The sequence below is a fragment of the Triticum urartu genome, chromosome 6A (genome assembly GCF_056163025.1).
Source record: "Triticum urartu cultivar PI428250 chromosome 6A, HENAU_Tu73, whole genome shotgun sequence".
Lineage (NCBI taxonomy): Eukaryota > Viridiplantae > Streptophyta > Magnoliopsida > Poales > Poaceae > Triticum > Triticum urartu.
This window is the reverse complement of record NC_141878.1, coordinates 543093959-543106946: the sequence shown is the minus strand read 5'-3', so window position 1 is coordinate 543106946 and position 12988 is coordinate 543093959. Positions and strand designations below refer to the sequence as shown.

General features: G+C 51.9%; 1 protein-coding gene across 1 annotated transcript; it reads right to left on the bottom strand.

Annotated features, from left to right (window-relative positions):
* Window positions 1-11415: 11415 nt before the first annotated feature.
* On the bottom strand, window positions 11416-12552 carry LOC125512627 (uncharacterized). Its single transcript, XM_048677729.2, has one exon. The coding sequence runs from the start codon at window positions 12402-12404 to the stop codon at window positions 11694-11696; it is 711 nt and encodes a 236-aa protein (XP_048533686.2). The 5' UTR covers window positions 12405-12552; the 3' UTR covers window positions 11416-11693.
* Window positions 12553-12988: the final 436 nt, after the last annotated feature.

Genomic DNA, 12988 nt, shown 5'->3' with positions numbered 1-12988 from the left:
TTATTTTGGTCGATTCAACTGCAATGTGCACCATTGGGTGATGTGATTTTGTCGATTGAACTTTGAACAGCCCCTAACATTATTGACCTCCCTGATGATGATGATGAAGAGCCCGAGAGGCCTTTGACGAGGAAAAATAGGCAAGCTCCTGCGAGCGAGGTGCCACAATCGACGCAGAGGGCGGAGCTAGTCGTTCAGGATGCTGGCGATGCCAATCGGGGTTCTGTTACCTTCGCCGAGCCATTGTCGAGTGCCTTGCCTTCCTCGTCGACTACTCAGGCCCCTATCGACCTGCCTTCAGTTTTTGCGACCCATCATGTCCCAGAGGACGAGGTGAATGCTGCCAGGGAAGCCATACGCCAGGCGGGCATTATGATGGAGAAGATGAAGACGGTGCGGGACGCCAGCCAAGCCGCCTACGATGCCAGCTCGGCTCTCCAGAGCAACGTTCAGGTTAGTTGGTCGCCGCTTGTTCTGTTAGGATATGCTATTTGAAGACTCTTTCCGAAAATCTTTGCATCTGTACACCCACTGGGTGCGTCAATTGAATTTTTGAACTAGTGGGGGCACGCTGAGTGCACCCACTGGGTGTAGTCCCCGATACTACGGTGGGCTGCTGGCAGTCGACTGTAGTCTTTGTATTTTGTTGAGTCTAAACCGAACTGGTAGTTTGTCTCTTCCACTCGATCTGGTCGAGTGGGATCAGAACCGGTGGGGGCACGCCAAGTGCACCCACTGGATGTAGTCCCCGAGACCGCGGTCGACTGCTGGCAGTCGACTGTGGTCTGAGTTCTACTTTCTCTCCACTTTTTTTACTCCCTGCACTCGACTCCGGCAGGCCGGTCGAGTGGGATCAGAACTGGTGGGGGCACGCAAAGTGCACCCACTGGGTGTAGTCCCCGAGACTATGGTGGACTGCGGGCAGTCGACCGTAGTCTTATTACTTATTGTCTTTGTCGTTTTCGCTGTAAAATAACTTCTCCTCTTTGATTTCAGAAATCTTGTGATCTTGGAGCTCGCTTTGCTGACTTGGAGAAACAGCAGATTCAACTGAACCTCGACTTGGAGCTGGCCAAGACAGAGCTGCAAAAGGTCAAGGACGGCGCCACTGGTAAGACGAGTTTGTCGACTGGCCTGTCTTGGGCTTGAGTACCCTTTTGCTCTTTCTGAATCAATCATCATTTCTTTGCAGAAAAACTGAGAGAAGCTCTGGTGAAGAAGGATCAGGATTTGGCTGCTGCTCGAAAGGAGGCTGACGACAGGACCGCTCTGGCTGAACGGAAACTGGCTTCGGTCGGCCAGTTGGAAGAAGAGAATACCAAGCTGAAATCTGCTCTGAACAAAGCCAACAAGGAGTGCTCGCGCTGGAAGAAGGAGAACCTCAACCTGTGCGAGAAGATGGAAGGCATCGCCCGCAGGAGGGACGATCTGGAGAGCTATCTGAGGAGCCTTGCCAAGAAGTTGTTCCTCAAGCTTGAAGGTGCACATTTTGTTCCGACTGATTTTTTTTGTGTCGACTCAGCGTATGAAAATTGACTTATCCTTGGATCGTGAATGCAGAGTTTTGCGAGGACTTCGAGGAGGAGACTGGGTGGATCGAACCAGGTTTGGATCCAATCAATTCTCCCGTGAAAGATGAAACTGCCATGAATCTGCTCCGACTGGAATCCCGCATCGACGGTGTCGTGGACTACTTGGCTCGACTGAAGGTCGCCATGTCACGGATCGACCCGGCACTTTGGCCAGAGGCCACGCTCCAAAATGATCTTGAGTCCCTGATGACTCGACTTAACGAAATCCCTGACCAAGTGCAGGAGTGGAAGAAGTCTTCTGCCTGGTGTGGCGCTGATGTGGCTCTATCTCTGGTTCGCGTCCATTGCAAGGAGGTGCGACAAGATAACCTGGCAGCAATCAAGGTCGCCAACACCCAGAAGCATGACTTCCGATCTTTTATGGAGACTTTCATCGCTGCAGCCACTCGGATCGCCAACTGCGTCGACTTAGACGAGTTCGTCGAGCCTGCTAGTCCTCCTCCCGCGGAGTGAACAAACTTTTATGCCTCACCTTAAATTTGCCTCGGAATGCCGAGTGGTTTTTGTAACCGTTAAACTCTTTCGGGCTGAATGCCCGAGCACTTCGATCTGTGGTTCGGAACCTTTAGGATTTATCTCAACTTGGTTTATCGTTGAATATCTTCGTGAATCCCCTGTCGAGTGAACTCGTTCTTCATTCGAGACAACTTTTGTATTTGTAGCGCAGCTCCGAAGGAGAAGGAAGCAGTCGACCTGCGCCTCGTTGCCCTTGCGGGTCGGCGAAGCTCCTCAAGAGAAGGTGGCAGTAGTCCTGCACCTCGTCGTCCTTGCGGAGTGGGATGGAGCGCATGTTGTATTTGTGGCGAAGCTCTCCAGGGGAAGGCGGTAGTTGACCCGCGCCTCGTTACTGCGGAGCCGGATGGAGCGCACATCGTATTTGTGGTGAAGCTCTCCAGGAGAAGGCGGCAGTCGACCCGCACCTCGTCGTCCTTGCGGAGTGGGAGGAAGCGCATGTTGTATTTGTGGCGAAGCTCCTAAGGAGAAGGCGGCAGTCGACCTGCACCTCGTCGTCCTTGAGGATTGAGATGTGTTTCGTACTTAGGCGAGTACTGGACTGCAGCTAAGCCCCCGAGTGGGAGGTTTGCTCTCCACTCGGTAGGATTTTTCAAACTTAGGAGAGTGCCGGACTGCAGCTAAGTCTCCGAGTGAGAGAACTTAGGCGAGTACTGGATTGCAGCTAAGCCCTCGAGTGGGAGGGTTGCTCTCCACTCGGTAGGATTTTTTCAAACTTAGGCGAGTGCCGGACTGCAGCTAAGTCTCCGAGTGAGAAAACTTAGGCGAGTACTGGACTGCAGCTAAGCCCCCGAGTGGGAGGGTTGCTCTCCACTCGGTAGGATTTTTTTCAAACTTAGGCGAGTGCCGGACTGCAGCTAAGTCTCCGAGTGAGAAAACTTAGGCGAGTATTGGACTGCAGCTAAGCCCCCGAGTGGGAGGGTTGCTCTCCACTCGGTAGGATTTTTTTCAAACTTAGGCGAGTGCCGGACTGCAACTAAGTCTCCGAGTGAGAAAACTTAGGCGAGTACTGGACTGCAGCTAAGCCCTCGAGTGGGAGGGTTGCTCTCCACTCGGTAGGATTTTTCAAACTTAGGCGAGTGCTGGACTGTAGCTAAGTCTCTGAGTGAGAAAACTTAGGCGAGTACTGGACTACAGCTAAGCCCCCGAGTGGGAGGATTGCTCTCCACTCGGTAGGATTTTTTCAAACTTAGGCGAGTGCTAGACTGCAGCTAAGTCTCTGAGTGAGAAAACTTAGGCGAGTACTGGACTGTAGATAAGCCCCCGAGTGGGAGGATTGCTCTCCACTTGGTAGGATTTTTTCAAACTTAGGCGAGTGCCGGACTACAGCTAAGTCTCCGAGTAAGAAAACTTAGGCGAGTACTGGATTGCAGCTAAGCCCCTGAGTGGGAGGGTTGCTCTCCACTCGGTAGGATTTTTTCAAACTTAGGCGAGTGCCGGACTGCAGCTAAGTCTCCGAGTGAGAAAACTTAGGCGAGTACTGGACTGCAGCTAAGCCCCCGAATGGGAGGGTTGCTCCCACTCGGTAGGATTTTTTCAAACTTAGGCGAGTGCCGGACTGCAGCTAAGTCTCCGAGTGAGAGAACTTAGGCGAGTACTGGACTGCAACTAAGCCCCCGAGTGGGAGGATTTCTCTCCACTCGGTAGGATTTTTAAATACTTAGGCGAAACGGGTTCGCAGCTAAGCCCCCGAGTGGGAGGCTGGCTCACCACTCGGTAGGAAATTATTTTTACAAACTTAGACGAAGCGGATTCGCAGCTAAGCCACCCACTGGGGGATTTCTTACGCAAACAAAAAACAATAACAATCACTGGGAAAATTATAACACCCTTGTCTTTGATAAATGAACTATAGGAGTTTTTTCTTATTACATCTCATCCGAGTGAGAATTCAAGTATAAAAGGGGCAGAGTAGCTCCGCATTCCAGGCTCGTGGCTCATCAATCTGGCGATCGACATTGTAGAGGTGGTACGCTCCATTGTGGAGGCCTCTGGTGACTATGAAGGGGCCTTCCCAAGTAGGAGCGAGTTTGTGTGGTTTTTGCTGATCCACGCGGAGGACTAAGTCTCCTTCTTGGAAGGCTCGACTCTTCACATTTCTGGCATGGAATCGACGCAAGTCTTGCTGATAGATGGTCGATCGGATCATGGCCATTTCTCTTTCTTCTTCCAGGAGGTCGACTGCGTCCTGCCGGGCTTGTTCTGCTTCTTCTTCAGAGTAGAGCTCGACTCGAGGGGCGTTGTGAAGCATGTCACTCGGCAATACTGCTTCGGCTCCGTAGACCAGAAAGAATGGGGTTCTTCCGGTCGATCGGTTCGGGGTCATCCTCAATCCCCAAAGAACTGATGGAAGCTCATCGACCCATGCACCTGCTGCGTGCTTGAGATCGCGCATCAATCGAGGTTTCAGTCCTTTGAGAATTAGGCCATTTTCTCTTTCCGCCTGTCCATTCGACTGAGGGTGAGCGACCGAAGCATAGTCGACTCGTGTGCCCTGAGAGGCGCAAAAGGCCCTGAATTTGTCGGAATTGAAGTTTGACCCATTGTCAGTGATGATGCTGTGCGGAACTCCATATCTGAATATCAACTCTCTGATGAAACCGATAGCAGTGCAAGCATCAAGATTTTTGATAGGCTTAGCTTCAATCCATTTGGTGAACTTGTTGACTGCTACTAGCACATGAGTGAAGCCGCTCCTGTCCGTTTTCAGTGGTCCAACCATGTCCAGCCCCCAAACAGCGAAGGGCCAGACGAGTGGAATGGTTTTCAGAGCTGACGCGGGCTTGTGCGACATATTGGAGTAATACTGACATCCTTCACATTTGTCGACTATCTCTTTTGCCATTTCATTGGCCCTTGGCCAGTAAAATCCCACTCGGTATGCTTTAGCCACAATGGTCCAAGAGGACGCATGATGACCAAAGGTCCCCGAGTGGATATCGTCAAGGATCATCTGACCTTCTTCTGGTGTTATACACTTCTGACTGACTCCAGTCGCGCTTTCTCTATACAACTGTCCCTTTATGACTGTAAAGGCCTTGGATCGACGGACGATCTGTCGAGCCTCTTCTTCATCCTCTAGGAGTTCTTTCCTTAGGATGTACGCGATGTACGGTACTGTCCAGTCGGGAGTGATGACCAAGACTTCCATGATCAGGTCGACCACAGCTGGAACTTCAACTTCAGTCGGATCCGTGGCACTTTTTGGCTGCGGGGCCTCTTTAGTGAAGGGATCCTCCTGAACTGATGGTGTGTGGATGTGTTCCAAAAACACATTGCTGGGAATGACTTCTCTTTTGGAACCTATTTTTGCCAAATCATCAGCTGCTTGATTTTTCAGTCGGGGTATGTGATGAAGCTCTAACCCCTCGAATTTCTTCTCCAGCTTTCTCACTGCATTGCAATAACCAGTCATGGCTGGACTTCTGACGTCCCATTCCTTCATCACCTGATTAACCACCAAATCTGAGTCGCCATAGACCATGAGGCATGGGACGCCGAGTGAAATGGCCATGCGCAACCCATATAAAAGTGCTTCATATTCCGCCTCGTTATTGGAGGAATCAAAGTGGATTTGAAGAACATATCTGAGCTTATCTCCTCGGGGGGAGATCAACACCACCCTGGCACCGGAACCATTCAGCATTTTGGAGCCATCGAAGAACATGGTCCAATGCTCCGAGTGAACCTGAGTCGGCAGTTGCTGTTCAATCCACTCGGCGACGAAATCTGCTATTGCCTGGGACTTGATAGCTTTCGTTGCCTCGAACTTGATATCTAGAGGAAGGAGTTCAATCGCCCATTTTGCCACTCGACCAGTTGCATCTCTGTTGTGCAGGATCTCTAACAATGGAGCGTCGCTGACGATTGTAATGGAATGATCAGAGAAGTAGTGAGCAACTTTCTTTGTGGTCATATAAATCCCATATACAAGCTTCTGATAATGAGGATATCTTTGCTTCGACGGGGTCAAAACTTCAGAAATATAATATACTGGGCGCTGAACTTTGAAGGCTTTTCCTTCTTCTTCCCGCTCGACCGTAAGTACCGTACTGACGACTTGTCCCGTGGCTGCGATGTAAAGCAGCAAAGGCTCCTTGCTGATTGGGGCAGCAAGCACCGGCTGGGTGGAGAGCAGAGCTTTGAGCTCTGCAAACGCTGCATCAGCTTCGGGAGTCCACTCGAACTTGTCGGACTTCTTCATCAATCGGTAAAGAGGCAATGCCTTTTCACCAAGACGAGATATGAATCGACTTAAAGCGGCCAAGCAACCAGTAAGCTTCTGGACGTCGTGCACTCGCACAGGACTTTTCATTCGGAGTATAGTACCAACTTTTTCTAGATTGGCGTCGATTCCCCATTCAGAAACGAGAAAACCGAGTAATTTTCTGCCAGGAACTCCGAATGTGCACTTTGATGGATTAAGCTTGATATCATACCTCCTGAGGTTGGCAAAGGTTTTAGCAAGGTCAGCCAGCAGGTCGGAACCCTTCTGTGACTTGACCACAATGTCATCCATGTATGCTTCCACATTCTGACTGATTTGAGTGAGCAAACACTTCTGAATCATCCTCATGAATGTGGCTCCGGCATTCTTGAGGCCGAACGGCATGGTAATATAACAGAAGCACCCGAATGGAATGATGAAAGCTGTTTTGATCTCGTCAGGTCCATACAGACGGATCTGATGGTACCCGGAATAGGCGTCTAAAAAATACAGTCGCTCACATCCCGCAGTCGAGTCGACTATCTGATCGATGCGGGGGAGAGGAAAATGATCTTTCGGGCAGTCCCGATTGATATATTTAAAGTCAATGCACATGCGAAGTGACTTGTCCTTCTTGGGGACCATGACAACATTGGCGAGCCACCCGGAGTGGTAGATTTCTCGGATGAACTCCGCTGCTAAGAGCCGAGCCACCTCCTCGCCAATAGCCTTTCTCTTCTGGACGGCGGACCGTCGGAGATGTTCCTTGACAGGTTTTACTTTTGAGTCGACTCTTAGGCGGTGCTCAGCCAGCTCCCTGGGAACACCCGGCATGTCAGAAGGCTTCCACGCGAAAATGTCCCAGTTCTCACGGAGGAACTGGATGAGCGCTTCTTCCTATTTGGAGTCGAGTGTTGTTGAGATATGAGTTGGAGCAGCGCTGGGATCGGTCGGGTGGATGTGAGCTGTCTTCGTTTCGCCAGACGACTGAAAAGCTGATTCTGTAGCGGGCTTCTTGGCTCGCAACAAATCACTCGGGTCTGCAGTCTTCTGGTATTCCTGCAGCTCCACCACTCCCATCTGAGCATCAGTGATCTTTGAACCTTTCTGAAAACATTCTTCCGCTTTCTTCCGATTGCCCGTAATAGCGATCACACCTTTGGGGCCAGGCATCTTCAGTTCGAGATACACATAACATGGTCGGGCCATGAAGCGTGCATAAGCCGGCCTGCCCAAAATAGCGTGATAGGCACTCTGGAAGTCTACAACTTCAAACGTCAACTTTTCTTTGCGGTAATTCTTGGAATCACCAAAAACCACATCAAGAGCAATCTGGCCGAGTGATTCAGCCTTCTTCTCAGGAATGACTCCATGGAAACTCATGTTGCTGGTACTGAGTCTGGACATCGGAATGCCCATCCATTTCAACGTCTCAGCATATAATATGTTCAAACCACTGCCACCATCCATCAAGACTTTGGTCAGTCGAGTGCCTTCAACAACTGGGTCGACCACCAAAGCTTGCCTCCCAGGGGTGGCGATGTGCGTTGGGTGATCGGACCGGTCGAATGTTATGGCAGTCTGAGACCACTTCAGATAACTGGGTGTCGCCGGAGCAACCATATTCACCTCTCGGTTGATAACTTTCAGTCGACTTTTGCTTTCAACATCAGCAAAAATCATCAGGGTGGAATTGACCTGAGGGTATCCATCGTCACTATCTTCCTTGTCCTCAACTTTGTCCGACTCCTTTTCCTTATCTTTGGGCTGCTTACCCTGGAACTGCTGGATCAAGAGTCGGCACTGTTGAGTGGTATGTTTTGGGTAAATGAAATTACCCTCTTCATCTTTCTTGGTGTGGACAAGACATGGCAAATCCAGCACATCATTTCCGTCCTGGTCTTTAACTTTCTTGGGGTTCCAAGGTCCTTTGGGTTTTCCTTTAAACTTTTCTTGGGTTACAGCCAAGGCTTCCCCAGGAGCAGCTGGCTCAACTTTCCACTTCTGTTTCCGATTGGAATTTCCTTCGGTTTCTTGAGTGACTGACTTGAGCTTGCCACTCCTGAGTCGATCCTCATCTTCACCATTAGCGTACTTGGTGGCAATCTCCATCATCCGATTCAGAGACATATCTCCGGTCTGACCGAATTTCAGATTCAGTTCTCTGTACTTGACGCCTTCTTTGAAGGCACAGACTGCTTGGTGGTCTGGCACATTCTCTACCGTGTGATGTAACGTGATGCATCTCTGGATGTAATCCCTCAAAGTTTCATTCGGCTTCTGCACGCAAGACCGCAGTTCAGTCAGCCCTGTCGGTCGCTTGCATGTTCCTTCAAATGTGGTGACAAACACTCGGGCGAGATCTTCCCAAGTGTAAATGCTGCTGGGTGCTAACTGGTTCAGCCACGCTCTGGCCGAACCCTCCAACATGAGAGGCAGGTGCTTCATGGCCACTTCATCATTGCCGCCACCAATTTGGACGGCCACTCGGTAGTCTTCAAGCCAAGTATCGGGCTTGGACTCACCAGTGAACTTGCTGACTCCAGTCGCCAACCTGAAGTTGGGAGGAATCACAGCGGCCCTGATGGCTCTACTAAAGCACTCTGGCCCCGAAACATGTGCTCTGCTGCTGGTAGGTGCATCTCTGTCGTGACCTTCTCGATGAGCTCTGTTCCTGTCGACCAAACCTTGAACGAGAATGGATCTCGCATCAAAGCTTGGCTCCCTGGAGTCGACTGGAATCCTTCGCCCAACACTACGAGGACGCCTGTCATCCTGCTGTCGAGGCACATACGACCCGCTCCTCGGGGGAGGGGTGGGCACTCGACGTCGATCATCACGATCGAATCGGTGATCATATTGCTCACGGTTCCCGTACTGATTACGCCGGTCCCCACGTCCCTCACGCCTCGGGGGCGATCTTGGGCTATGAGCCGACTGGATTGTGTCTGCAGCAACGGATCTGCTGTGAATCCTGTTCCGCGACTGAGAAACAGCGGAATTCTGGTCTCCTGCTACCCGGAGTAACACTCTGATCTGCAGCAAGCCTCTGCCAGCCTCCAACTGGGAAGGCTGAATCGACTCTGCTATACGGGCTGCAGCTGCTAAATTCTGAATCGGAGTTCGATATACCCGCGGGGGCGGGAAGAGCTGACGTCGACTGGATTCGGGAATCCGTTGTCGCGCACGCTCGTCGAGTGCTCGCTGGAGGTTCTCCAGTCGAGTGCGCTCGGCCAAGTTTGCCAGGCGCGCATCCTCCAAGGCACGAGCCTCGGGGGTTTCTCCGATGATAGGAGTGTGCAGCGCATCCATGTTCCGGCGACGAAGTTCTTCTCTCTGCAACGACGTGAGAGGCTCGGGGAGATATTCCTCATGGGGACGCGACGGGTCGCCTCCACCCGTGCCTCCGTCGGTGCGGGGAAAACTGGGAGGACTGGGCGGTCCATCGACCATCAGAACCTCCGCCGCCGGATCACTGCTGTCGCACTCGGAGGCGGTCTCTGTAGAGCCAGTCGACAGATCGAACAGGCCGTAGAGGGATTCGTCGGGCTCGATCACCGCGACTTGAGGGGTGGCCGACTGGCGTGCCACCGCGTGTCTCACCCACCGCTGAAGTCTCGACCGACCGGAGTGCTTGCGCCGGCGGGAAACAGGAAGGGAGGACAGCATAGGAGCCGACCGATAGCGGGTCGACGGTTGCCGCAAAAGGATGCCGCGGACGCACGCGCGAAAGTGCGTCGCCCCATGGACAGGGAGCGCGTCCACGTCGAGCGGAGCCTCCTGAAGCCAAGCGGAGTCGTCGGCGATGAACGTGAGCGCGCCGAGACGGATCTCGCGGCCCTCCACCAAAACTCCGCCGGAAACCATGATGATTCGGATCGGAAAAGATCGCAACTCCTCCAACAAATCGCTAAAACACCTGCCCCACGGTGGGTGCCAACTGTCGTGGTTCTAAGTCTGACAGTAATGTAGGGGGTAAGTATGGAGAGGCAAGATCTTAGCTATGGAGAAGTTGTAAGCACACGAGGTTTATGAGTTCAGGCCCTTCTCAGAGGAAGTAATAGCCCTACGTCTCGGAGCCCGGAGGCGGTCGACTGGATTATGCGTGTATGGTTTAGAGGGGTGCGAACCCTTTACACTGAGGAGGGGGTGGCTTATATAGAGTTCGCCGGACCCCTCCGGCCCTCAGTTATGCAGGGTTTTAAATACATTAAGGTCGGGTGTTACTGGTAACGCCCCTAATAAAGTGCTATGATGACCATAAAGGCTACTTAATAACCGACCATTAGCATGCGGAGTGCCTTTAGGTCTCCTGGCCGTCGAGTGGTTTGGTCTTGGTCGAGTGGTCGCTTCTTGGTCGAGTGTCTTCCAGTCTGTCGAGTGGAACACCTCCAAGTCGATTGAAAGGTGATTTCTTCTAGAGATGTCCTTGTGTAGGGCAGTTTGGACAGGTCCGTGACCCTATCCTAGGTACATAGCTTCGTCATAATCCGCTCTCAGTTACCGGGGTTTCTTATGATGTTGTTCCTCTTGAAAGTAACTCCGCTTTGGAATAGCTATTTCACTCTCTTTTAAGGCTACTCATAGTGGGAGTAACTTAGCTAGTAACATAACACATCTCAAGACAAGTTTGCTTATATGGCTCCTAGTTAATGAGGAGAGAGGTGTTTGGAGTAACATATTATGTTACCATCACATAGCGCTTCCCAAGAAATGTTGAGTCTATAAGCTAATAAATGCAACCATATATGATACTACTTCTATGACACTTTGCACTATGAAGGTAGTAACGTAGACTAGTGTCATATGTATGACACTAGTCTAAGTTACTCCCCACTATGACCAGCCTAATAGAAAATGTGACTCTTCTGCCATGTCTCCTAACCAAAAAGTTGACTTTAGAACATGTAGAGTACTCACCTAAAACAAAGCAAAATTAAAGAAGCAATTCATCATCATAACCCATTGCTTGCACACTTGCACAAACAGCTTTTACACATAGTACACATGTAAACTAGTTGAAGGGAGTTGGCTCCATGGAAGCTGCCTTAAAACATGTAGCTCCATCAGAGCTCCCCCACAAATGTATAATTGGCCTAGTACGGATACGTAGTACTACTAGTACGCCAGTGGCACTAGCATATTATATTTAGCTACGGAATATGAATGAAATAATAATTAATCATCATCCTTCGCGAGGCCATGAAGTAAGAATTGATCATGGCCCGCGATTATTTTTACCGTGACCAATTCTTGGTCACTCGTAGTGGTAGTTGAGTAATTAATCTGTCAGTATTGATGGAATTGCTTAGTGGTGATTTGACCGGCCGAAGCTTGAAATGCCCTCCATGGCCGTGGCCGGAGCTGCCATTTGAGCTCGATCAGTTGTAGGAGGAGAAGCTCCAGAGGCTGATCTCGCCTTCCTCCTCCCACTCGACGGGCGCCATGGGCGCCGGCGCGAAGAAGGTGCTGCACGGGTCCATCATCGTGGCGTAGTCCATGCACTTGGGCGACTGGAAGAAGGCGTCGATGTCCGCCAGCGCGTCGTAGTCCACGCCGTCGTCGCCGTGCGCCATGGTCTCGTCGTCGTCGGCGTTGCTGTGGCGGGCGGACTGGTCCTCCGGGGAGCCGAAGGACGGCGCGTTGTCGCCGTAGCCGCACGGCGGGGCGGCGCCGGGCCAGGAGGCAGAGGAGGCCATGGTGTGGGGAGGCTGCAGGGGGCTGCCGGCGGTGGCGGCGGCGGCGGCGGCGACGCGTTGGATGGACTTGGGCGACATGGCGGCGGCGGGGACGTGGAAGGGGAGGTGGACGGGGAAGTTGAGGTCGGCGGCGGAGCCCCGGAGGCAGAGCAGCGCGGCGTCGTAGGCGCGCGCGGCGGCCTCGGCGGTGGAGTAGGAGCCGAGCCATATGCGCGTCTTCTGGTTGGGCGCCCGGATCTCCGACACCCACGACCCCCAGCTCCGCATCCGCACGCCCTTGTACTGCTGCTGCTGCTGCTGCTGCCTCCCGCCGCCGCCGCCGCCCTGCCTCGCCGCCGCCGCATTGCCGCCGTCGCCGCCAAGCGCCACCTGCTGCTGCGCGCTCTTCACCATTTCCGGACCGATCACGCTCACCGACGACGCTCCTCGCCGTGGCACGAACTTGATTTCTTTGATGTGCGAGCGCCGCTGAACTCCGATGGTCGCGAGGAGAGTGTGAAGAGACCAGTGCAGGTTGAAGTGGTAGCTAGGGGTGGTTGGTTGGGTGTGTGGCTGGTGCAGGCAGAGTGGTGCGCCCGATGGCTTATTTATAGGAACCAGGGGCACCAAAGCGTGCATTTTTTAAAAACTCGGCCATTTCTGCTTTCCTTTGTCTCACCTGAAATTGGTTGTGTGTCTCTAGTCCGTGTTTGTATAAAACGATTTCGCCCACATCACGCTGATACAAGCTTGGCACCACCAGACCTCCGTTTCTAACTACTCCCCATGTCTTAAAATGCAAGTCAAATTTTGACATTCTCTGTTTGTTTTAAAATGTAAGACGTTTTTATGATACCTTTTCTGTCTCAAAATGTAAGACGTTTAAGACAAACGTCTTGTATTTGGATGGAGCACCTCTGTTTTTAAACATAAGACAAACAACTTATATTTAGAAACAGAGGGTGTGTGTGTGTGTTTCTTTTGTTTTGTACACCCCA